This window comes from Typopeltis vanoorti, chromosome 5, assembly GCF_054136105.1.
Source record: "Typopeltis vanoorti isolate ZY-2024b chromosome 5, IOZ_Tvanoo_1.0, whole genome shotgun sequence".
NCBI lineage: Eukaryota > Metazoa > Arthropoda > Arachnida > Uropygi > Thelyphonidae > Typopeltis > Typopeltis vanoorti.
Genome location: NC_143553.1, coordinates 163,479,001 through 163,504,820, shown reverse-complemented (window position 1 = coordinate 163,504,820; position 25,820 = coordinate 163,479,001). Strand labels below are relative to the sequence as shown.

The following is a 25,820-nucleotide window of genomic DNA, read 5'->3' as shown; positions in this document are numbered from 1 at the left end:
AATAATAATTTGTCTTTAATAAGTGTTTCACTCTGGTGCCAGTGAACTGACATTACTATTTCAAACTAACTTCTAAAGAAAAATTATCTGATCACTGAATAAACTTTTAGTTCTCTTCAGAGTCCTGAAGATACCTTTAGCATTACATGCTGAGAGTTATAAATGTTCATGATAAGACAGGGAAGGTGTCAATTTAGATGGATTATCAATGCTGAAACACCCTTCCCGATTTATACTCACATGTAGATCCCACATTTCACTGTGCAGGCTTTTGTAACCATATCCAATGCAATAGTATCATTATTTCTTATTCCCATAGTGTCCTATGTCTGTATATTGTGTGTGTTCTTCTGGCAAGTTTTCCTGTATTTAGAGAAGAAAAACCCAAATTTCCAGGCAGGGGAAAACCCTCCACCTCCATATGAGATTTGCTAACTCACGATTTGATTGAAAATACCTGATAAAGGTTCCTCGTGTCCTAGATGGGATTTGGACCAGGGTCTTTAAAACCAAAGGGCTCATCTAAACTAACTAAGCTGAGGAAATTCTCAATACTACTGCTATTATTTAATTTTAAACTACTATGGTCAAAGTAAAAGCTGGATATATTTATAAAAGATCAAATGTTATTATCACCTTTGGGCATCTATAGAGTCAGAAACACATTGTGGGAAGTCAGTACTATGAAAATACAATAATAAAACTTGACTTAAATTCATTCACTGTTTTTACACAAACCACATGCTTAGGCAATTCACTCTAGTTGCAAAAATTTGCTCACCAACAAGTCTTGACCCTAAGATTGAAAACTATAACACTGAAACACATACAACAAGCAGAAAGGTTTATGTGTTGGCAGTTCTTAATGTCAATTCATTTGACAGTATTAATTCACAACACAGAATAATAAGAAAAGAATTACTATTTATACTAAGAAATGTTAATATTTCTTTAACTTATTTGCTAAAATTTCACCAGCACCAGAAAAAAAAATCGAAATTCTCCACCATCACAGTCCTACAGGACATCCGCATTTACAATAAGATCGTGTCGTTGTAAATTTATAATCATCAGATGTCACTGATGGCAGTAGATGCCATCAATGGCATCTACTGCCCACCACCACCACCACCACCAACAACAACAACATTAGCATTTATCAACAGCAGGGGTTACTGAGAAGGCGAGTTCACAGTCAGCAGCATTTGCGGTGGAAGAGAAGATAAGTTTTCGCTATTTAGTGTAGTTGAATATAGTGTTTATATTTATATATATATATATATTTAGCGTTTATATTATATATATATATATATATATATATATATATATATATATATATATATATAATACAGTGGCAATGGGAAGAATTAAATGAATTAGATATTTTGATAACTGACCTAGTTGCGTCAGGGTGGGAAATGAAGATTGGGAGACGACTAGTGTGATAGGAGAGAATGATGAGTTAAATATTAATGAGAAAATGAGAGTCAGAAGTGTGGAAGGCTTGAATGACTGTGAAGTTTTTGGAGATGGTGTTGATTGGGAGAATGAATGGTGAGTAAGAGTGACTAACTTGCAGAGAGGGATAGCTGAGCTGAAAGAGGAGATGGAATGTATTGTGAACAGGATGAGAAGTATGAAAGATGAGATCAGGTGAATGAAGAGATGAATGCAAGACGAATTGGAGTAGGAGTGAGAGAGAGTTTTGGGAATGATAGAAGAGGCGAGAATAGAAACAGAAGGAGAAAGGGAATGAGAAAGGGGTTTGGGAATGATAGAAGAGGAGAGAATAGAAACAGTAGAAGAGAGGGAGTGAGAGAGAGAGAGTTAGGGAATGATAGAGGAGGGGAGAATGGAAACTGTCAGAGAGAGAGGAAATGAGAAGAATGCGAGGGAGTGCTGGAACCAGGGATAGAGTGATATCAGGATAGCGGGTAAGTAGGGAAACAGAGAGAGAAAGAGTTAGAGGACAGAGAGAGTGAGGGACACAGGTGAGCAATCAAGGAACAGAGTGGTAAGAGGTGTGATGTTTGGAGACTCGATGATCTATAATGTGCAAGATAGGATGCCAGAAGTGTGTTTGCCTGGAGGGACAATAGAAAATGTGGCTATGGCAATTAAGAGGGGTGAAAGGATGGATGTAGATGCCCAGTGAACATAGTGAGAGAGAGAGAGAAAGGATGGATGAAATAATTGTGATGGTGGGCACGAATGACTTGCATGACACGAATACATTGCAAGTCATTGTAAGGGATTCTGAGATTCTTGATTGAGGTTGTGCAAAAGAAAATGCAGAGAGGAAAGATTGTGTGTGTGTTGCCCAGGTATGATAGTGAGGGCACGAGAGATCAGATCATTATCAGATCAGATCAGCTTTAGACAGTTCATAGAAAAATATAAAGAATTCAGACTCCCTCTGGTAATGTTTTTCTTAGACTACTCTAAAGCTTTTGACTGTGTTCAGTATGTGAAACTGTGGGAAGTAATGAAAAGAATGGGTTTTCCTCAACACATTATCAGGTTGATAGCCAACTTGTATAATGAGCAAGAAGCCACGGTAAGAACAGGTGTTGGATTGGCTGACTGGCTTCAAGTTGGAAAAGGAGTTAGGCAAGGATATTTACTTTATCCTCACTTGTTTAGTATATATTCAGAGGACATCATGCGTGAAGCATTGGATGAGCTCAGGACAGGAATTAGGATAGGAGGTAGATTGATCAGTAATCTGATATATGCTGATGACACAGTGCTCCTTTGTAATGACATAGAAGAACCAGGACTAATTCTTGGCAAAGTTAACAAGATCAGTAATAACAGAGGACTTCAACTCAATCCTAGCAAGACAAAGATTATGGTTCTCAAAGGAAATACAAACAGAGAAGCTCTTGAGAAACAAGTGTATCTTAATGGACAAAGAATTGAGGAAGTCAGCAAGATTGAGTATCAGGGATCCATTATTAATATGAAGAATTGCTGTTCAGAAGACGTCAGAAAAAGGTTAGGATTGGTTAAACAACAGTCAGAGACCTGTCTAAAATCTGGATCTATCTCCATGGGAACAAAGTTGAGGATTTTGGATGCAGTTGTTTTTCCAACAGTGACTTATGGATGTGAGACTTGGAACCTAAAGAAGTCAGATAAGAAACTGATATCTGCTTTTCAGATGTGGTGTTACAGAAGGCTGCTGAGGATATCATATACTGAAAGGTGTACAAATGAATGGGTGTTAGAAAAGATCAGTAGAACTTTAATGCTCCTTAAGGATATTGGCAGGAGAAAGTTAAAATATTTTGGACACATAGAAAGGATGGATGGAGGACTTCTCAGAACAGTAATAGAAGGTAAAATTCCTGGAAAAAGAGGTAAGGGTAGACCATCAATGAGATGGATGGATGGTGTGTGGAGTGACTGATCTTCAGAGAATTGAGGCCACCAGAAAAGCAAACAACAGGACTACATGACGAGGCCTGGTGTGGCACATCACCGAGCATCGGAATGATCATATGGCATCTGTAGATGCCCAGTGAATAGAGAGAAAGGATAGATGAAATAATTGTGATGGTGGGCACGAATGACTTGAGAGGCAATGTAAATCAGGCGGCAAGATATCTGAGATTCTTGATTGAAGTTGTGCAAAAGAAAATGCAGAGAGGAAAGATTGTGTGTGTGTTGCCCAGGTATGATAGTGACAAGCCGAGCAGAAGAGCAGTAATACTGAATAGCATAATAGCCAGAATGTGTCAGAAGATAACATTGGAATATGTGGATGCTTGGAGGGTGTTTGAGGACAGAAGGGAACTGTATGTGATAGACTGCTTGCATTTGAATGAGAAAGGATGAAGGATCTGGAGAGATTGCTGTTTTCTGAACAAGTCAGTGTGTCAATGCAGGGAAACTAGAATTCCCAGGGTGGGTGGTGGCCTCTTGTGGGAAGGGGGGGACAACATCAAGTAACACTGAGTCCAGTGGGGACAATGATAGGCATAGAAGCAGTGATATTTTTATGCTTTATACTAATGTCAGGGGAGTATCCGAAATAAAGGAGATGAATTGGTGGCGCTGATAGCATCAGCCTGGCCAAAGATTATTGGGATCTCTGAGACATGGTTGATGGAGATGATATAATAACAGAAATTGAAGTAGCAGGGTACAGCATTTTTTGGCAGGATAGGAAAAGAAACCATGGTGGTGGAGTACTGCTTATGATAAGTGATGACTTATGTCCTATAAGAGTGGAGGATTTCGAATGCAGTGGCCATGACAGGATATTTAGTGGAGTGTTGCTGCAAACCAGGGAGCACAGAAAAGGGTACGTATATGGATAAGACAGGTGATTATAATAGTCTTAGATCTCAACTAGGGGCAGTTACATGAAGGGCAGAATTGGAAAGCCAGGATAACATTAGTGCTTGGGAAATTGTGAAGGAATATTTGTTAGCAGCAATAGTTAGTTGTATTCCATGAGTGAAGAAGTGGACACAATTTGGTGTAAAGTGGATGACAAACAATATCAAACAGGAACTGCAGTTGAAAAGGAGATTATCGAAGAGATATAAAGTGAGGGATGGAGGGCAGATACACGAAGAATATAAGACACAGGCCAGGAGAGTGACGATGAGTATGGCGAGGAAGGCAAAACTGGAATATGAGAAGAGATTGGCACTAAGATCCAAAGAAAATCCTCGGGAACTTTTTAGCTATGTGGCCAGTAGGAGATGCAAATGATTGTGGAAGAATGACATTGCAGGATAAAAATGGGAATAGAGTGACTGATGCGGAGGACATAGTGGAGTTGATCAATGAGCGCTTTATTGGAGTATTTCATCCTGGACAAGAAGGTTTAAATAGTAGAGGGATAAGGCAGGTTCAGGGTTTAGTGGTGCAAGAGTAGAGTCTACTCTTGCACCTCTGTTAAGGGGAGCTCTTGCTTTAGTAATATGATTGCCTTTTCTAATAAACTGACAAGAGCAGTTGATGAGGGAAAGGCATATACTGCCATTTTTTTGGATTTTGCAAAGCTGTTTGATAAGCTGATACTTAAGTTGCAGCACATGGGTTTAAATGTCGGGTTAGTCAAATTGATTCAGGATTGGTTGTCTGATAGTTATCAGAGAATTGTGCATGGTGGGGCAATATCAAGGAAGCAGAAGGTTACAAGTGGGGTTCCACAAGGCTCAGTACTGGGACCTGTATTGTTCAATCTTTATATCAATGACACTGTCAATGGATTGCAAGGGTATATTCATTTGTTTGCAGATGATGTGAAGCTGGGAAGGGTTGTTGGTAATAGTGAAGATGTGGGAGCATGGCAAGAGGATTTGAATAAACTAGACAGATGGGGAAATGAATGGGGTATCAGTTTAATGCTGCAAAATGTAAATTCTTGAAGTTTGGGATCCATCGATGGGAGGATGCATACTCGACTAGAGGAGCTATACTGGAGGAAGTAGGGGAGACAAGAGATCATATTGCAGCCATCCTCTGGGTTACCTTCAGGTAACCCAGAGGATGGCTGCAATACTGAGAAGGACGCTGACCTGCAGAGATAAAAGAGTTATCATTCTGTTGTATAAGATCCTGATCAGAGCGCACTTAGACTATTGTTCTCAAATTTGGTCCCCTGGATTTGAAGGGGATAAATTAACTGTATAAAGGGTACAGAGGCGGATAACAAAGATGGTTTCAGGACTGTATAATGTCAGTTACGAGGATCGGCTGAGGAAATGTGGACTGCAGTGATATGATCGAGACTTTTAAACTGTTGAGAGGCAGTTACAGGGTAGACATTGGGGAGTTCTTTCACTTGGTGGAACGGCAGGAAGGAGCAATTACAATAACGTAACATCCCTGTAAGTTATGAAAGGAAGCTGTGAGCAAGAAGGTGAGTAGTGGTTTCTCTGCATGGAGGGTGGTTGAACCTGAGAGAGTGGTTTAGAGCAAGAACAGTCAATGAGTTCAAGGAGTGGTATGATAAACTTTGTGTTTACTAAGAACGACCTCCCATGATGAGTCTTTTGACTTCATGGAGGCTTTGATAATAATAATAATTTTTTTGTCTGTAAATTGAGTGTTCTCATGGCCAATTTGCCTGGATGAAAAACCTGTGTTTCCAGGAGAAAAAAACCCTGCTACCTCCATATGAGATCAGCTATTCTATTAGCCAACCATCTGTAAAACTAGTAAAACATCTGTAAATACCAATTTTTGGATCATACCTTATCCCACATGTTACCAAAATTTTAGGGTCTTATCCACCATCAACCCTCAATTGCTCATCTCCTCCACCTTCTCTAAGATATCTCCAACAATCTTTGCTTCATGAATTTTAAAGCCTTACATTTTATAACACTAAACCGGATATCTATTTATTTTCCCACATATCCCATCTGTTCAAGTCCTCTTGTGAAGTAACAATATCTGCTCTGTCAATCATAGTTCTCAACTTTGTATCATCTGCAAGGGTGAGTAGTGGTTTCTTTGCGTGGAGGATGGTTGAACTGTGGAATACATTGCCTGAGAGAGCAGGAACAGTCAATGAGTTCAAGGAGTGGTATGATAAACTTTGTGTTTCCTAAGAACAACCTCCCACGATGAGACTTTTGACTGCGTGGAGGTAGCAGGGTTTTAATAATAATAATTTGGATAATAATAATAATAATAATTTTTTGTCTGTAAATTGTATGTTCTCATGGCTGATTTGCCTTGTATGTGGGATGAAAAACCTGAGTTTCCAGGAGAAAAAAACCTGCTACCTCCATATGAGATCAGCTATGCATATTACCGTTCAAACAAACTAAAGAAACCTCCCAAGAAGAGTCTATGGGAGGTCTCATTATCACACATCTCTATGAAGTCAGTTGACCCTGAAAATGAATAATAATAATAATAATAATAATAATATTGTGCCAGAAAGTACAAGAAAAATGTCATATTGGTCAGAAAAATACTCTGACCAACATATTTACAAATAAAAAAAAATTAGAAAAGATAAATGAAATAAGAATAAAAATATATCAGGTGCTCTGTTTATGCGAGTTTGGTTTACACAAATGAAAATGCAAATTGATAATTAATAATGATGCATCCCCTACACTGGAAATGGTAGTAAGATTACATGATGCTCATCCGGTCTCCCAACATTTAGCTTCTTTACTGTTAATCTCTCTTTCTCTCTCAATCAACTGATGCCAGATGAAGCATTAGTGAGTCTCATTTACTGCGATTTCACATTTTCACAGTATTTCATATAAATTTCATCAATAGAAGCTTCAAATTGTATGTATTTAATGAGTTTAATTCACTATCATAAGTGAATTATTAATAGAGTATTAGTGATATTCTCTAGGGGTACTCTGTAATAATCTCTAGAGGGGCACATCCAGGTAGTGGATATGGGATCTCACCAGATATGGCAGGTGGTCCAAATATACGGAGTAAGGATCCATGGACCAACAGAGCCACAGAGGGCTATCAACTGAATAGCAAGGAAAGTGGCTCTCCCATTGTCCTCTAGATGGGTCTGGTCTCTTTTACTTATTATGAGTCACACTAGTCACACTCCTTTCTTTTAGCTGCTATAGTTGGTCCTTCTTAATCAACTCTTGTTTTCTTCCAATCCTGATACTATTACGGTATTTAGGGGTGGTGTGTGTGGGGGGGAGGGAGGTCTTTCTTTTCTGACTTGGTCAGCAACATACCTAAGAGAAGGTAACTCTGAAATCAAACTACAGTCCAACAGGGGTTCTATGACAGGCCAGCTCTCTGGCTCGGTAAAAATGATATTGTGCTGAATCTCAGAAAAAAGAGGAAATACTCTTGGCAATAACTTTTCAAGAAACAAACAACAAGTTTTTAAACAGAGAATGTATGAAGTCTAAATACTAAATATCATGAAGTTATTCAGAAAGTAGAAAAACAAAAAGTAGATGTTATGGTCCTAACAGAAATAAAGAAAGATAAGTGTTTTAAAAAATTAGGTAAATATCTGCACATGTATGGAGTAGATAAAAGCAGAAGAAAAACCAAGTAAGAAGTAATAATCATTGTGTGATGAGACATCATGATAAAAATCATATTAATGATAATGGATGCAGATTGATTCAGGTGTGTTAAAATGAGAGGTGTGTCAGGTACTAAATGGCTATTATCACAGAGACATACATACATTTACATGGACCCAACCAGCTAGACGTCTGAAATCAATAACTGATCTAGCAATAGATGGAAAAGAGAAAAATTGGCAAAAATGCAAAATATGAGAGTGTTATATGAAGCTAAATGTGGAACAGAGCATTATAGTTGATAAGTAAGACTGTGTGTGTGTGTGTCCTGATTCATTCCGAAGACCAAACATCTCATAATGATAATGGTAATGTTATTGAGATTCTAGATAGCTGTTACAAGATGATGGTATACATGTTTTTTATATATGAAATCTTGAGCAGATGGATATAGCCAGAGAAAGATCTGCATCTGAGCTGTATGATTATTTAAAGAAATGTGTACATGAGGATACTGAAGAGACCCTTGGAAGAAAATGTAAGAGGTAGGGAAATATAGAATGGATAATCAATAAGTGAAGGAGAAGATAGAAGTAAACAAGAGAGCATGTAACAGATGGTTAAGCAGTAAATCCCTTAAAGATAAAGAGAGAGGAGTGTAACAATATTACAAAAGAAGTGAAAAAAAAAGTGAAGAAAGGTGTTTTAAAAAGAAATAAAGAAAGGTAAGTGTTTTTAAAAATTGGATAAATATCTGCACATATGTGGAATGGATAAAAGCAGAAGAAAAACCAAGTAAGAAGTAATAATCATTGTGGGATGGGACATCATGATAAAAATCATATTAATGATAATGAATGCAGATTGATTCAGGTATGTGAAAAAATGGAAAAGAAATGGGCAGTGAAATGAATTCAATATATCTCCAGTAATGTTGAAAAACCCATCTAGTTTTATAGTCAGAAGGTCTTGCATGGATAATATATTTTTCCTTACTACAAATATTCCAAAATATGGTTGCTAAAAATAAAGATCTTTATTTGATTTTTGTAGATCTGGAGAAAGCTTATGATACTGTCCCAAGGGAAAACAATGTGGTAGCTATTGAAGAGAGTAGCAAAAATAGAAGAAGAAACAGTGGAAATGGTGCAGAGAATGAATGTACCAAAGTCGACTATAAAGATTGGTGACAATCTTTTGGAGAAATTTAATACTACTAATGGGCTCACAAGCAGGGATGCTGAATTTAACCTAGGTTGTTTAAGATCTACTTAGATGCAATCTTGGAGGACCTGATTCAAGCAAGCCTGTGGAATGGTGTGATACTCACAGAAGAAAACGTTTTACATTCTCTTTTTTTTTTTTTTTTGCAATTTTCAGGTGAAAGATGATCAGGTGATCTTCTTACAGAACAGGGAGGTTATGGAATATCAAATAAGCAAAAGTATTGGATATATAATGTTGGAGCTTGAGTGTGTCAACCTCCTAACTATAAAGTACCTGGTAGTTGGAGATGACATCACAACAGATCTTGAGCTAGAGGTGACAACCATAAAATCAATGGACGCCCTCAAGTATCTGGACTCTATAATACTTAAAGTCCTGCCAGTTTGAAGTGGGCATAATATTTCAAACATAACAGGCATGAGCAGCTATTAGAATGATGAATGGAATTTTATGGAGTCAAAGTCTCAAGGAAAAATAAAATACTGAAATAGGTGATTATAGAAAGTGTAATGACCTATACATGTGAGTATTGAACCATCACTATCAGCTAAAGAACACAAGTAGAGGTTGTGGAGTGAATTATTTCAGAGGAAGTGTGAGAGCCACCCTGAGGGATGCACATATTCAAACAGAGATGGAAACTGAACACCATGTGAAGAGGATTGAGGCATATGCTTTGAAATGGTATGTACATATCCAGTGAATGGAAGAACAGTGACCATATAATTTTATGAATTGGTCACCCCAGAAAGGAGAAAAAGAGGAAGACCAAGGCCTATGTAGAGAGAGAGAGAGAGAGGGGGGGGGATCATAGAAATAGAATCCAAGAACAGACAATGGCTGACAAGTGGAAAAAGCCTGTGAAAAGCAAAAAATCATATTTCACTTTAGACAAATTATGGATTCTACAACTGGGTTAGAAATAATAATTTTAATTTCCTCACGTTTCAACCTTCATATTAAGGTCATCATCTGGAGTATACACACACACACACACACACACACACACACACACACACACACACACACACACACACACACACACACACACATATATATAATGAGACAAGCTATATTACATTTCACACAGTATGCTAAACAGACAATGATGGATAAATGGTTATTCTACTGGCCTGACATCTAGTGAAAAATTTGATTAAATTGAATTAAAATAAATGAAATAAAATAAAACAACTACATCAAACCTATATTCTATTTAAGACAGCATCAGGGAAATTTTTTTTCCTATAGATATATCTATAGGAAAAAATAAAATAAAATAAAAAAACAGACGTTACAGGCAGTAGTTTAGGCTAAGTGCAAAAAAAAGCAAGTTGTTTTTAATTTGAGCCTCCCAAGATGTGATGAATTTTTATGTTAGACTGCTTTGACATACTTGTGGAAAACCAATACTTATATAGTGGTTGAGTTTGTGTGCAGTGATTGATGAAGGCTTTCATTCCAATGAGGATTATTTCAGTAATTGATTTTGACAAAATTATGGAGACAACTATCATGTTAAGAATAATCACTTATTTCATAATGTTTTTATCTTCATATTAAAGTTATCACCTGAAGTATACAGCATATACATAGACAAGCTTCGTTCCAATTCAAACATAATTTATAATGACCTCATAGAATAAAAGGTTATGTGAATAGAATATGTGCCATCCATATTCTTCAGATTTTTAGACCATCATCATAATTGAGATTAGAGTGGTTGATTAGAATTTCACAATCATCCTTAAATTTGAATTCCTACCAAATTTTGGTGTAATAAACAGGTACTTACTAAAATAAAGAGTCAAAACGGCTTCACTTCGGCAGTGCAAAATTATATAAATCAAGTGAATATTAAATCCAGCATTATTTCAAAGTCGAATGTAGAAACTATGAAAGTTTCATAAAAAAGTTGACCAGAGAGCTTACAGGAATACACCTGCTGGCATTTACGAGTTGCCCTCACCTCAAACCATATAGAAGACATGATCGCTCATGATCGAATGAACAGGTACCTTTCCAGTCACTTCTGTGTAGAGTAATCAGGGCATGATCGGAAAGGCTAGATTTATCATAGTGTATTTATATTCCTTTTTTCAGATAGGAATTGTGCATCAAGTTTCACCTATATAAGGCAGGTTACAATTGTACTGAATACAGTTTACTTCAGTATGGGTGGCTAGGGAAAGAAGAGGATCCTTGGAGGAGTTCCATAAGTTCTTTAATTTTGCAGGAGGTTTAAAGGTGGCATTAAGGCTGTATTTATGTAATATTCTGTTTATTTTATCATAATCATATCCCTTTAATGTGTGGCAAGGCTACAGTTTTATTATTAGGTGCAGTCTTGTGAAGAATTTTGTTGATAGTATTTTTACTGTAGCCATTTTTTAGAAAACTATTGCTGATTATATAAATTAAGTGGATATTAAATCCAACATCATTCCAAAGCCAAATACAGAAACTATAAAAGTTTTGTGTGAAAATTGACCAGAGAGCTTGCAGGAATACACTGCCGCCATACTCGAGTTGCCCTAGCCGAACCTAATAGGGAAAAGCATGACCGCTAAAAGCGCCTGTATATTGCCTTCTATTGGTCCATTTTTGATAGGTTTCACTGGCCTAACAGGCTGTTTCAAACTCATTGGTTTTCGTCAGACTAGGCAGAAACCTAAGCGAGCAAAAACTCTCAGTACTAGGGAACTTGAAACGAATACTGAGAGTTTTTGCTCTCTTAGGTTTCTGCCTAGTCTCTGACGAAAAATAATGAGTTTGAAATAGCTGTCAGACTAGGTGAAACCTATCAAAATTGACCAAAGGAAGGCAATATATGGCAGCTTTTAGCAGTTGTGCTTTTTCTATTAGGTTTATTAGGCTAGGGCAACTCGTAGTATGGCGGAGGTGTATTCTCGCAAGCTCTCTGGTCAATTTTTGTATGAAACTTTATAGTTTCTGCACAAAACCTTTATAGTTTCTGCACAAAACCTTTATAGTTTCTGTATTTGGAATGATGTTAGATTTAATATCTACTTAATTTATATAATTTTTTATCACCGAAATGAAGCCTTTGGCTCTTTGTTTTAGTAAATATTGTTGATTATTTTTAATTCATGGATAAGTGCTTGCTCATAGGAGTAAATCTGTAATGCTCTGTTTTTTTAGTGTGTTAATCATACCTATTTTTGTGTCAGGTGATGGTAAAAGTTTGTGTATATATATTGGCCAATATGTGCAGGCTTACAGTAAACAGTGAAGAAAAGACTACCAAAGGAAAGACTGTGACAAGTGTTTCCAGAAATGGAAGTTTGTTCTGTCAATTTCAGTTGCGAATTGTATGTGCTAGTGTTGTTTGGATCAGTTCCTATTTCTATCTAGATAAACAAAACATTAAATTTAATAAATCTGGTAAATATGGTGTTTATGATCATGCCCTGAATACTCCATGCAGAATTGACTGGAACGATACTGTTCATTTCATTACACCAAAACTTAGTCTCCTCTAGTGTGTTAATCACACTTATTTTTGTGTCAGGTGATGGTAAAAGTTTGTGTATATATTGGCCAATATGTGTAGGCTTACAGTAAACAGTGAAGAAAAGACTACCAAAGGAAAGACTGCGACAAGTGTTTCCAGAAATGGAAATGTGTTGTGTCAATTTCAGTTGTGAATTGTATGTGTTTGTGTTGTTTGGATCAGTTCCTATTTCTATCCATACATACAAAACATTAAATTTAATAAATCTGGTAAATATGGTGTTTATGATCATGCCCTGAATACTCCACACAGAATTGACTGGAAAGATATCTGTTCATTTCATTACACCAAAACTTAGTATTATTATTAACATGCTATCTCCATGGAGTCAAGAGACTTATTGCAGGAGATCTATAGTCTCTCATGCAAAAAAAAAAAGATCATCGAACCATGCCTTAAACTCATTCACAGTTTCTGTACACTCACCAACAATTTCAGACAATGCATTCCACTCACCAGCCACTTTCCCTGCAAAGAACTTGCTTCTCACTCCCCCTACTCATATTCATGCAGCTTCCATGGATGGCCTCTAGTTTTACCTTGCCTCCTTCTACTCTATGAAAATCTCCTCCAAATTTAATCTGGTAACAGCCCATCACAAACCTATATATATATATATATATCATCATATCCCCTCTTCTTCTTCTTCTATTCACAAGGCTCTGTTAGTTGCATTTCCTCAATCTCTCCTTGTATCTGACATTCCATAGTGACAGTAACTTATTAAACCTTCTCTGGACACTCTGTAAAACATTCTCATTCCTGTGAAAACCAGGTGACTAAATCTGAGCACAATAGGTTCATGTAAGACCTGATCAAAGCCTTATACAAGGGAACCATAACCTCTTTGCCTCTGCATGTCAATGTTCTCCTCATTACTGCCATAATCCACTGGGATGTTCTTACAATTTTAGCCTCTGCCTGCCATCACTCCCAGATCTCATCTCCTCTACCTCCTTCAGGTATAAGCACAAATTTAAGAAGGCCTGTAAAATTCTAATCAACCACTCTAATCTCATCTATAATGATGGTATAAAAATTTCAAGAATAATATGAAGGTCAAAATGTTGTGAAAATTAATTATTCTTGAGATGATAGTTGTCTCCATAATTTTGTCAAAATGAATGCTGATCACCTTGTAACTTTGAAAGAAAGAATTTCAGTCATTGGGATAGAGCATGTGTTTGGATCAAGTGAGCAGAAACAATAATCTGACTTGTAATCAGTAATTAGGTTGAGATTGGCTGGGTGATGGTTAATCACCTAGCCAAGGAAATGTGGACATGGTTATGGTCAGGGTTACCAAGAGGATATTTGAAATCTACAGAATATTTGAGTATAGGTTGGTTAAGAAAAAGTTTATGGTGTTGGAGAACGAAGAAGATGAAATGCAATCAGGAATACAAATTAGTACTTGAAATAGGAAAAGCTATCAGAAACCTGAAGTGTGAAAAGTCAGCCGAAGTAGATTGCATCTGGCCTGAAATATAGTAGTACAAAAATTTATCTGTGGCTACATTACATAATCCAGAAGGCTTGGTTACAATGTCAAACCCTAAATAATATTTCATCAAGTCTATTGCCTTATTGATATCTAGCTTATTTAACTTCTCATATATCTCCTGCTTTCTCACTATTAGATCTTCTCTCATTTCATTCTCTACCCTTGATCTTCTGATTTCACACTGAGGATGAAACATTCATCCTCAGTGTGAAATGAGAAGCTCAAGAAATCAAAAGTTGATGAATTTCTCACTGAACATCTTGGGCTGTGTCCTCTGCAGCAGTCACCAGTCTCCCAATTTCATCAATTAACAGCATCTTACAATAGTCATTCTTCCTTCTACTTGTCACATATCAAAAAAACTCATAAGGGTTTTTCTTGGCCTGATTTGCTGGCTGTGGAGGCACCATTATTCATCTTGTGCTGCCTCCAGAGTATCTTTTTCTTCTTCCAGATTTCATGCTTAATTCTCTCATTCATCCATTTTACAATTACCTTATTCAGCCTTTTGATCTTCAGAATACATTCACACATTGATGCTGTTCTTTGTCGGTTCCCAAGTAGCATTTATTTCTTTATCGCTTGACTTCTCATTTCATGATATAGCTCCAAGCTGTCTCCTAAGCTTGACATAATCACAGCCTTGTATTTCCACATATATCCTTTCATCGCAGAAGTCTTCATATGGCTAAACACAACTCATGTGATCACTTCATGATCGCTCACCAACTCAGGGGGGGGTGCAAAATTCCACTCACAACTACCTAAGATAGTTGTCTCTCAAGAACTCAAATTCATTTTCCTTATTCCCAAATGCTATTTCTTCATTCCAATCTATACCACCATAATTAAAGTTGCCCATAATAATTACCCTTCCTTTGTTCACTAATCCAAGTTGTTTATACATTTCTTCATCACCACCTTCCACATTCCCTGGCCTATAGCAACATCCAACTAAATATCTCTTCCTGTCAACCTCCATCTCACATCACACTGCCTCAAAACCATTTCCTCTATTTCCCTCTTTCATTTCTACCTTTTGTGGACATAATTCATCTGCTATCATCAGCACTATCCCTCCTTTCTTCTCCTTTCTATCCTTGCAAAAAACACTGTTTCATTTTTCTATTCCCATCAAGATATCATCTGCAACTTTTCAATTTTGGGGCAAATAAGCTCAATCAGTGAAACAATTTAATCTCCCTTATTTCTGATACTCCTGGCATTTGTAAATAAACAAAACAGTTCAGTTTTAGATCTATAACCATTCCTACCCAAATCACTTGCTGTTTATGATTTCCTCACCACATTTTTCCTTGCCTAATCACCTTTATAACCTCTTAATACATATGTCTGTTCAGTCTCAACTTCACTCACATCCCAATCTATTCCATTTCTATACTGATCATCCCATACATACATTCATTACCACTCCTAACATCCACTCTCCCTATGGCATGTCTTCCTGTCCACCCAGCCTCCCCCCCCCCTCAATTTCCCTGTTCCATATTTGTTCTCTCTTCGTCTCTCACACTACTACTGTTTCAATTGCCAAGCTCTTCAGTCTTCCACACCATTCTCCTGATCTTTCACTTTACTTCTTACTTTTGATCTCTTGCTCACAAAACTGCTCCAAGCTGCCTTCTTAGTCTGTTATAATTACCAGATTTATAAACCATTTCTTGACTGATAACTCTACATGATCTGCATGAGCACTTACCTGATTGGAAGTAGAGTATTTACTATGGTTATGAATACACAGCCTGATGCTATTATTACTATGTTCAGTACTCTCAACTCTGTTCGCTTCAAGTTCCCTAGTACTGAGAGTTTTTTGCTCTCTTAGATTTCTGCCTAGTCTCTGATGAAAACCAATGATTTTGAAACAGCTATCAGACTAGTGAAACCTATCAAAAATGGACCAATAGAAGACAATATAAGGGCGCTTTTAGCGGTTTTGCTTTTCCCTATTAGGTTCAGCTAGGGCAACTCGTAGTATGTCGGCGGTGTATTTCCACAAGCTCTCTGGTCAATTTTCGCATGAAACTTTTATAGTTTTTCTGTATTTGGCTTTGAAATGATGTTGGATTTAATATCCACTTAATTTATATAATCAGCAATAGTTTTCTAAAAAATGGCTACAGTAAAAATACTATCAACAAAATTCTTCCCAAGACTGCACCTTATAATAAAACTGTAGCACCTAATAATAAAACTGTAGCCTTGCCACACATTAAAGGGATATGATTATGATAAAATAAACAGAATATTACATAAATACAGCCTTAATGCCACCTTTAAACCTCCTGCAAAATTAAAGAACTTATGGAACTCCTCCAAGGATCCTCTTCTTTCCCTAGCCACCCATACTGAAGTAAACTGTATTCAGTACAATTGTAACCTGCCTTATATAGGTGACACTTGATGCACAATTCCTATCTGAAAAAAAGAATATAAATAATGATAAATCTAGCCTTTCCGATCATGTCCTGAATACTCTACACAGAAGTGAGTGGAAAGGAACCTGTTCATTCGATCATGAGCGATCATGTCTTCTATATGGTTCGAGGTGAGGGCAACTCGTAAATGCCGGCAAGTGTATTCCTGTAAGCTCTCTGATCAACTTTTTTATTATAACTTTCATATTATAACTTTAATATGAAGATAAAAACATTATGAAATAAGTGATTATTCTTAACATGATAGTTGTCTCCATAATTTTGTCAAAATCAATTACTGAAATAATCCTCATTGGAATGAAAGCCTTCATCAATCACTACACACAAACTCAACCACTATACAAGTATTGGTTTTCCACAAGTATGCCAAAGCAGTCTAACATAAAAATTCATCACATCTTGGGAGGCTCAAATTAAAAACAGCTTGCTTTTTTGCACTTAGCCTAAATTGCTGCCTGTAACATCTGTTTAAGCACCTGTTCAATGTGTCTTCAATTTTGTTATCCACACCAGCTGCTTCAATTTGAAATTACAACATATATATGTAGAGAGAGGATACAGCAATGGGCTCTCCCTCTCTCCTCCCCTTGGGAGCGAGTTACTATCGCCCAACGTGAATGTGCTTGAACTTTTTTTTTTCATGTGCAAGATATATGCGAACCTTTTTAATTTCTTTTTTCATAAAGTAAAATCAGGAGTGTGAATTATACGCGAGGACAAGTTATCTTTGAGTAAATACAGTATGATGTATTCTCTATTTGGACACATGGCTCAGATACAAGATACTCATTCCTCCTCCACTATAACAGGCAGCACCCTTGAATTCATTTCACTATAGAAGAAAGAAAATGACAATAATCTGTCTTTTCTCAACGCTTTAATAATTACGTCTCTCTACTCTTTCTTTCTAAGTTTAGAGAAAACCTACCTACACAGGTAGATACATTTTTTTTTTTTAAATATAAAAACAACTACCAAGTTATAGTAAAACTTCAGATTAATATAAACCAAAATAATCACCCAATGTTTTGAGGTAGATACATTTAAAACTTTTCCACCACTCCTTTCCCAACAATATGGTATCATAAAATTCCTAGTTAACAGAACTACCAACCTCTACTCCACCAACCAGACTTTTTTCACAGCTTAACTCTCCTTTATTTTTCACACATTTTTATCCAATGGCTACAATGCCAAAAAATCTAAAAGGATACTTTTTCCTCCCTGAATCTCATATCCCTCCCATCATACAGATTACATTAATGCTATCACATTAAAGAAATGTAATTTCTATACTGTTTTTAAACCATTTGAAGCTGCCTATCTACTCTCTTACAGATCAATTCCCTCTCCTCTCAGTTCCAGATATACAACATTCTTTTTGCAGCTTATCCTGTTATGGTCAAATTGGAAGATCTGGCAACATCCATCTTGAAGAATACAAGAAATATTTCCATTGCCACAATGATGGCAAGTCAGGTCTAGCTGACCAAAAGCTTCATTGCAGCAAATACCAACATAACAGACTCTTTTTTTTTTTTTTTTTTTGGAAACAGCAACAGATTTAAAAAAAAACATTCAAATCTTAATAAATATAGTTGTGTGAAACTCCTCAAGATTTGGGATACAGTAATTCTTAGACCTCCCACCAGCTAGGAGTGACTACCAGCTACCACAGAGAATAGGACTCGACAGTCTAACATCTTCCACTTATTTTTTTGTGTTGTTTATGTATATTATTACAATTCTCACATCGTATCCCAGATGATGTCTTCATGACAAAGATGAAATACTGGACCAATTAAATCTGTGTATAATTTTGTCATTGTGCTGTTTTCAAGCAGCATCTAAACCTAAATACCAGATATTTTATAAAACCATCAGCAAATCCAAATTAGATTTCTAAAGGAACAAATGCAGAAAACTTTGTATCAATTGCCGTTTCCTGCTTAAATGGCAATTGATACTTTTACCCTCTCTCTATCTTGCTAAGACTACTGAATGCAATTTCTGTCTTTCCAGCTTCTGATTCTCTCACACCTTGATACTTAAAAAAAAACAAAAAAACTTCAGATGTTATTATTATAACATCATCCAGAGATAAAAGCTGACTTCTTGGGATCATTCTTCTTCTTCAACTCTTGTAGAGATTACTACGGAATATCACTTCCCAATATACCATGAATGATAGACTGCATGCCTCCATTCATATTTTGTCAGAAAGACATCAGAAAAATCCTCATTAGTCTGGATACCAACATGTCTCCTGGTCCAGATGGTATCTCCCTGAATGTGCTCAAAATTTGTGCACTAGAAACAATATCCATCTTACACTGCCTATATGAGAAGTTATGTCCAATAGCTGAGAGCATGAAGAAAGCCTGCATCCAGTCTATTCTTAAAAAGAGAGATAAAGATCATTCATCATGCTATTATCTCATTATCCTTACCTCAAGTGAGTCATTAACAGGAAACTTCTTTACTATCTGGCCAATCTCATTCTACTGTAGCTCTCATAGCCTATCTTACCCATCTTTGGATAAAAGCCATTGAAAAGTTTGGAGAAACTTATGTGGTCACTGCTAACATTTCTAGGCCATTTGATTGGATTTGGTATAGAGGTCTGGCCACCCTAACTATATTCATTGTTGTTTCCAATCTCCATGCTCTGTGCATCTCTTTCATCACTTCGATGCTCTCTCTGTTGCTCTTTCCATTTTGCACATGAGTTTCTTCATTAGGGGATATAATAAAAGTTCTTACATGCTCATTTATCGTATTCCCTTGTACATTCATCAGATCTCTAATTCTCCTTCCTAACAACAGGCTTTCCATATGACTACATTAAACCCATTCAAAGTGATATTCATCACTCTTATAAAACTTCATCTGCTCTCAACTTGATTTGATACATTCACAAACTGTACTCCCCCCCCCACACACACAGGGCTTCTTCAAAATAAGGCTATCTATATTTTTATTTGCAGTCTCAACTAATCACTAACTCTGAGGGACACATGAATTATTTTCCTTAACTATATCATTATATTTCATTCATTTCAACAACCTTTTGATATCCATCTTCACATTCTTTTAGTCTCCGATCAAAACATTTGTTCCTGCTATCAACAATTCTCCTGTTTGGATGCTCATACTTAAATCCCCAATCACCCTATTCATTATTCCTCTCTCCCATATCATCCTCTCATTCACCACACTCACAATAATGGAACTGTAGCAATCTTATGTCATTCATTACTATTTCTGTGTACTTTCTTCCTGTTGTTCCTTTGGCACTCTGCCATTTCCTGCCACCAATCATCTGACCTCATGCAGCATACTTAAATTCTCAATCACCCTATTCATTATTCCTCTCTCCCATATCATCCTCTCATTCACCACACTCACAATAATGGAACTGTAGCAATCTTATGTCATTCATTACTATTTCTGTGTACTTTCTTCCTGTTGTTCCTTTGGCACTCTGCCATTTCCTGCTACCAATCTGACCTCATGCAGCATAAGCTGCATCTCATTTCTCAGCTTCACAAACATTGCTTTCATCTTTTGCATCCCATTAACTAACTGCCTTCAAGTTACTTACTAGTTGACTCGCTTGCTTACCAGAAGTCATGCTTGCTTGCATGACATACTTTGTTTACCATTCTGCTCACTACCACTCAAACTATTCTACTTTCGTTTATCATTCATTCTTTGTTTGCTACTTTTATTCAATGAATATATATCACACTTCCCATAAACGTACATTTTCTTATTCCTTTTATTCACTGTCTCAATATACACATCCCTGTCTTAGAACAAATTTCAAAACAGAAAATAGTACCTTGGGCCAATGCAGCTAAATACGACCCTGGACGAGCAGGACTTCTCATTATTGTAGCATATGGTCTGTCGCTGTCTGGCTGCAAGAAAAAGAAAGAGAGAAAGACAAAATAAAGAATAAAATTAGAATCAATCCAAGCTAATACCAACCTAAAATCCTTAAAAATCATATATTTTACAAAGAGAGAGTGAGATGTGACTATATTTATTTTATAAACAATTCATGAATTCATTGCTCATAAAATAAGTCAACTCTCACTGTAGCAAACTAGTAGGGCCCTAAAGAAGAGTCTTTTAATAGTGAAAAGCTTGCTGCAGTAAATTTCCTTCAGAATAATTCTAGGGTTTGGCTATCATTATTCTAAACTAATTTCAGTAATTTGTTATAATGAGGGAGTTCACTATCGGTGTGTTTATTATTATTATCATTAACATCTGAACTCCATGTAGTCAGAGACTTATCATTGGAGATACACACTATCGCACATAATGCTCATCCAACTGTGTCTTAAACTATTCAATGTGTCTACCTTTGCAACACACTCAAGCAATGCATTCCACTCACCAACCACTCTCCATGCAAAGAATCTTCTAACTCCTCTGTTCATACCCTCCTTATACAGTTTCCAGCGATGGCCTCTTGTTCTACCCCCCCCCCCCACCTTTCCCATCCTATGAAAAATCTCTTCCATTATCAACCTGATAACAACCTCTGACTAGCTTATATCTCTCAATAATATCTGTCCTCCTCCAATTCACAAAGCTTTGCAACTTACATTCTCTCAATCTGTCTTCATATTCCACAGACTACTGTTTGCTATAGTGATAGCTGAGTGTAATGATGGCATTTACTATAGCGAAAACTGACTGCATTCAGTTAAAAGATGTGCAACAGCAATTGTTATGATTATATAATTTTTACAAATTGATATTTATCAAAAACAGCAAAATTAAAATTAAGGCACGGGATCCTTAATGGATAATTCCTTCACAGTTTCTTTCCCAGAATATGGGGATTCAGGGGTCTTAAGGGTCTGAAAACTGAAAGAATATTAAAACGTGTTAATTAAAACATCAGGATATGAACCATTCATCACTTACAACACTTGTGATGCATCAACATAAAAGATGCTCATAAATTCACATGGAGGGAAGACACAAGAAAAGTGTCTTATTTGACCTATATTATTGCTGATAGCAATATCTTCACACTGGTTCAGGATACAAAAGATTATATATATATATATACACACAGAATTTGAAATTGGAAGTGATCATCACATAGTTATAATCAGGATAAAAATAAATATCATATCAAAAATAAAATATCTATGAAGTTTTAAATAAAATTAAGTTGAGCTTTTAGAGCTTACCTACAAACTCAAATACAAATATTATTCAGGAAAAATGAAAGAGGTTGAAAATAAGATCCAAACCTTGGTGTTTCAGTGGCAAACTCTGAAGAAAACCTTGACTGATTCAACTAGGGAGGCATGGGTACTCCAAGGTAAACACAAGAAAAGAGGAAGAAAAGAAGAAAGCATATTGGTGTTCAGGATAGGATGCGTGAGGAGTGTTTGCCAGGAGGAACAATAGAAAGGGTGGCTATGGCAATTAAGAGAAGTGAAAGGGTGGATGAGATGATTGTGATGGTAGGAACGAATGACTTGAGTGGTAATGTAAGTCGGGCAGCGAGAGATATGAGATTTTTGCTTGAGACTGTACGGAAGAAGACAGAGAGAGGAAAAATAGTGTGCGTGTTGCCTAGGTATGATAATGATGAGCTGAGCAGAAGAGCGGTGATATTGAATGGCATAATAGCGAGAATGTGTGACAAGAGAGGACTGGTATATGTAGATGCTTGGAGTGCGTTTGAGGAAAGAGAGGAGTTGTTTGCGAGAGACCGTTTACATTTGAATGAGGAAGGACGTAGGCATCTGGAGAGATTGCTGTTCTGAACGAGTCAGTGTGTCCCAGGGAGGATGATAGCAGGGGTGGCCTCTTGTGGGAATGGATACTTGGGAGAAGGGAGACAATGTCAGGTAACACTGAGCCCAGTGGAGTCTAGAAGGGATAATGCTGGGTATAGAAACAATGGCATTTATATGCTTTATACTAATGCCAGGAGTATCCGGAATAAGGGAGAGCAATTGGTGGCGCAGATAGCATCAGCCTGGCCAAAAATTATTGCGATCACTGAGACGTGGTTGACAGAAGGGGATATAACAACAGGAATAGAAGTCACTGGGAATAGCATTTTTCATCAGGATAGGAGGGGAAAGCGTGGTGGTGGGGTGCTGCTTATGATAAGTGATGACCTATGTCCTCTAAGAGTGGAGAATTTGGAAGGAAGTGAGACAAATGATTTTGAGAGCGTATGGTGTGAGGTAGAGATAGGCAAGACAGGATATTTAGTGGGGTGTTGCTACAGACCCAGGAGCACAGAGGATGGGGACCAGGAGATGTTTAGACAGCTAAGTTTGGCAAGTGCAAGAAGAATGATTGTTATGGGAGATTTTAACTTCAGTAGTATAAATTGGAGAGAGGAAGATGCATGTAACAATAGGGGAATGGAATTTCTAGAATTCTTGAGGGACAAATGTCTTAGGCAACATGTAACAGAGGGAACAAGAGGTTCAAAAATTTTGGATTTGGTTATAGCATCAGAAGAGTTGATAATAACTGAGTTGACGTCTCTCCCACCAGTTGGAGAGAGTGACCATATGGTTTTGACTTGGAAAATGAATAGACATGCAGGAGTATCAAAGAGACGGGAACTTATGTGGAATTATAAGGCAGGTGATTATAATAGTCTTAGACGTCAACTTCGGGAAGTTTCATGGAGGGAGGAATTGGAAGGCAGGGATATCACCAGTGCGTGGGAAATTGTGAAAGAATATTTGTTATCAGCAATGGTAAGTTGTATACCACGAGTGAAGAAGAGGGCGCAATTTGGAGTAAAGTGGATGACAAACAATATTAAACAGGAATTGCATGCGAAAAAGAGGCTATGGAAGAGATATAAGGAGATAGGTGAAGAGATGCATGAGGAATATAAGACACAGGCCAGAAGAGTGACTCGTGTGGTAAGGAAAGCGAAACTGGAATATGAGAGGAGATTGGCCCTAAGATCCAAAGAAAATCCTAGGGAATTTTTTAGCTATGTGGCCAGTAGGAGGAGAAATGACTGTGGAAGAATGATATTGTGGGATAAAAATGGGAATAGAGTGACTGATGCAGAGGACATAGTGGAATTGTTCAATGAACACTTTATTGGAGTATTTCATCCTAGAGGAGTCAGTTTTAATGCTAGAGGGATAGGACTGGTACGAGGTCTGGAGGTACAGGAGGAGAGTGTGTTTCAGATACTGAGTACTCTGGATGTCAGTAAAGCTGTGGGACTGGATGGTATTTCGCCACGAGTTTTGAGAGAATGTGCTAGTGAATTGACAGTACCTTTAACGTGGCTTTTCAATGAAAGTCTGGCTTTGGCAAAGGTGCCCAGGGAATGGAAGGAAGGTAAGATAGTGCCATTGCATAAGGGTGGTAACAGACTGGAAGTGTCTAATTATAGGCCAGTCTGTGTGTCATCAGTAGTTGTTAAGATCTTGGAGAAAGTAGTGAGGGACCGTGTACAGCATTGGGCAGATGAGGGTAATGTTATCTGTAAGAATCAACATGGATTTGTGAAAGGACGCTCTTGTTTTAGCAATATGCTAGCCTTTTATAATAAAGTTACAAGAGCATTAGATGAGGGAAAGGCATATACTGCAATTTTCTTAGACTTGGCGAAGGCATTTGACAGGGTGCCACATGATAAGCTGATATTTAAGTTGCAGCACATGGGTCTGGATGTCAGATTGGTCAACTGGATTCAGGATTGGCTGTCTGATAGGTATCAGAGAGTTGTGTATGGTGGAGCAGTTTCCAGGAGGCAGAAGGTTACAAGTGGGGTCCCACAGGGCTCAGTACTAGGACCTATATTGTTTAACCTTTATATCAATGACATAGCCAGTGGATTGCAGGGGGATATTCAGTTGTTTGCAGATGATGCGAAGCTTGGAAGGATTATTAGTAATAGTGCAGATGTGGTAGCCCTGCAAGAGGATTTAAATAAGCTAGATAGATGGGCAAATGAATGGGGGTGTCAGTTTAATGCAGCAAAATGTAAGGTCTTGAGGTTTGGAAAACATCTCTGGGATGCTGCATACTCTATGGGAGGAGTTATACTGGAGGAAGTAGGGGAGACAAGAGATCTGGGGTTGATGATTGATAGAAACCTGAAGTTTAGGGGACATATTGCAAAGGTGGTGAAGGTAACACAGAGGATTGCTGCTATTATGAGAAGGACACTGACCTGCAGAGATAAGAGGGTTATCATTCCGTTGTATAAGTCTCTGATCAGACCACACTTGGACTATTGTTCTCAGATTTGGTCCCCAGGATTTGAAGGGGATAAATTAACTGTGGAAAGGATACAAAGACGGATGACAAAGATGGTTTCAGGACTGTACAAGGATAGTTATTAGGATCGGCTGAGAGAATGTGGACTGCAGAGTTTGGTGGATAGAAGAAGGAGAGGTGATATGATTGAGACTTTTAAACTGTTGAGAGGTGGTTACAGGGTTGACACTGGGGAGTTCTTTCGCTTGGTTGATCAGCGGGAAGGAGTGATGACAAGAGGCCATCCCTGGAAGTTACGAAAGGAAACTGTGAGCAAGAGGGTAAGGAGTGGTTTCTTTGTGTGGAGGGTGGTTGAGCCGTGGAATGCATTGCCTGATGGAGTGGTGGGAGCGAGAACGGTCAGTGGGTTTAAGGAGTGGTATGACAAACTTTGTGTTTCTCAGGGGGGGACCTCCCCTCGATGAGTCTTGACAGACTTTATGTCTTAGAAAGGACCTCCCTCGATGAGTCTTTTGACTCCTTGGAGGCCTGAATAATAATAATAATAATAATAATAATACTCAAGTTCCTAGCAAGTAAGTAGGCACATGACCTGAGAGAGTACAGGGAAAAATATAAGACAGCTAACATACAGTAATAACAAGGAAATTTAATTAGTCATTAAAATTTTGAATTTCACACCTACTAGTTTCAGGCACCTACAAAGGACTGGTGGCTTCATCAGTCAGAACTTAATCAAACTATATAAACAGATAACAAAGTTGTCCAAATGCTGAAAAACTGTTATGAAAAATTAGATGTTTTGAAAAATAAATTGCTATGAAAAATAAATTCATGCTAACCAATAA

At 37.3% G+C, this 25,820-nt stretch overlaps 1 protein-coding gene across 1 annotated transcript in view; it reads right to left on the bottom strand.

The window, feature by feature from the left end:
* LOC150107016 (cell adhesion molecule Dscam1-like) overlaps nt 1-25,820 on the bottom strand; it is a 754,963-nt gene that overhangs the window by 70,571 nt on the left and 658,572 nt on the right. Inside the window, exon 27 of the mRNA XM_090393540.1 lies at nt 20,570-20,648. Coding sequence (XP_090249666.1) covers nt 20,570-20,648 — 79 coding nt within the window. The remainder of the gene's footprint in view (nt 1-20,569; nt 20,649-25,820) is intronic.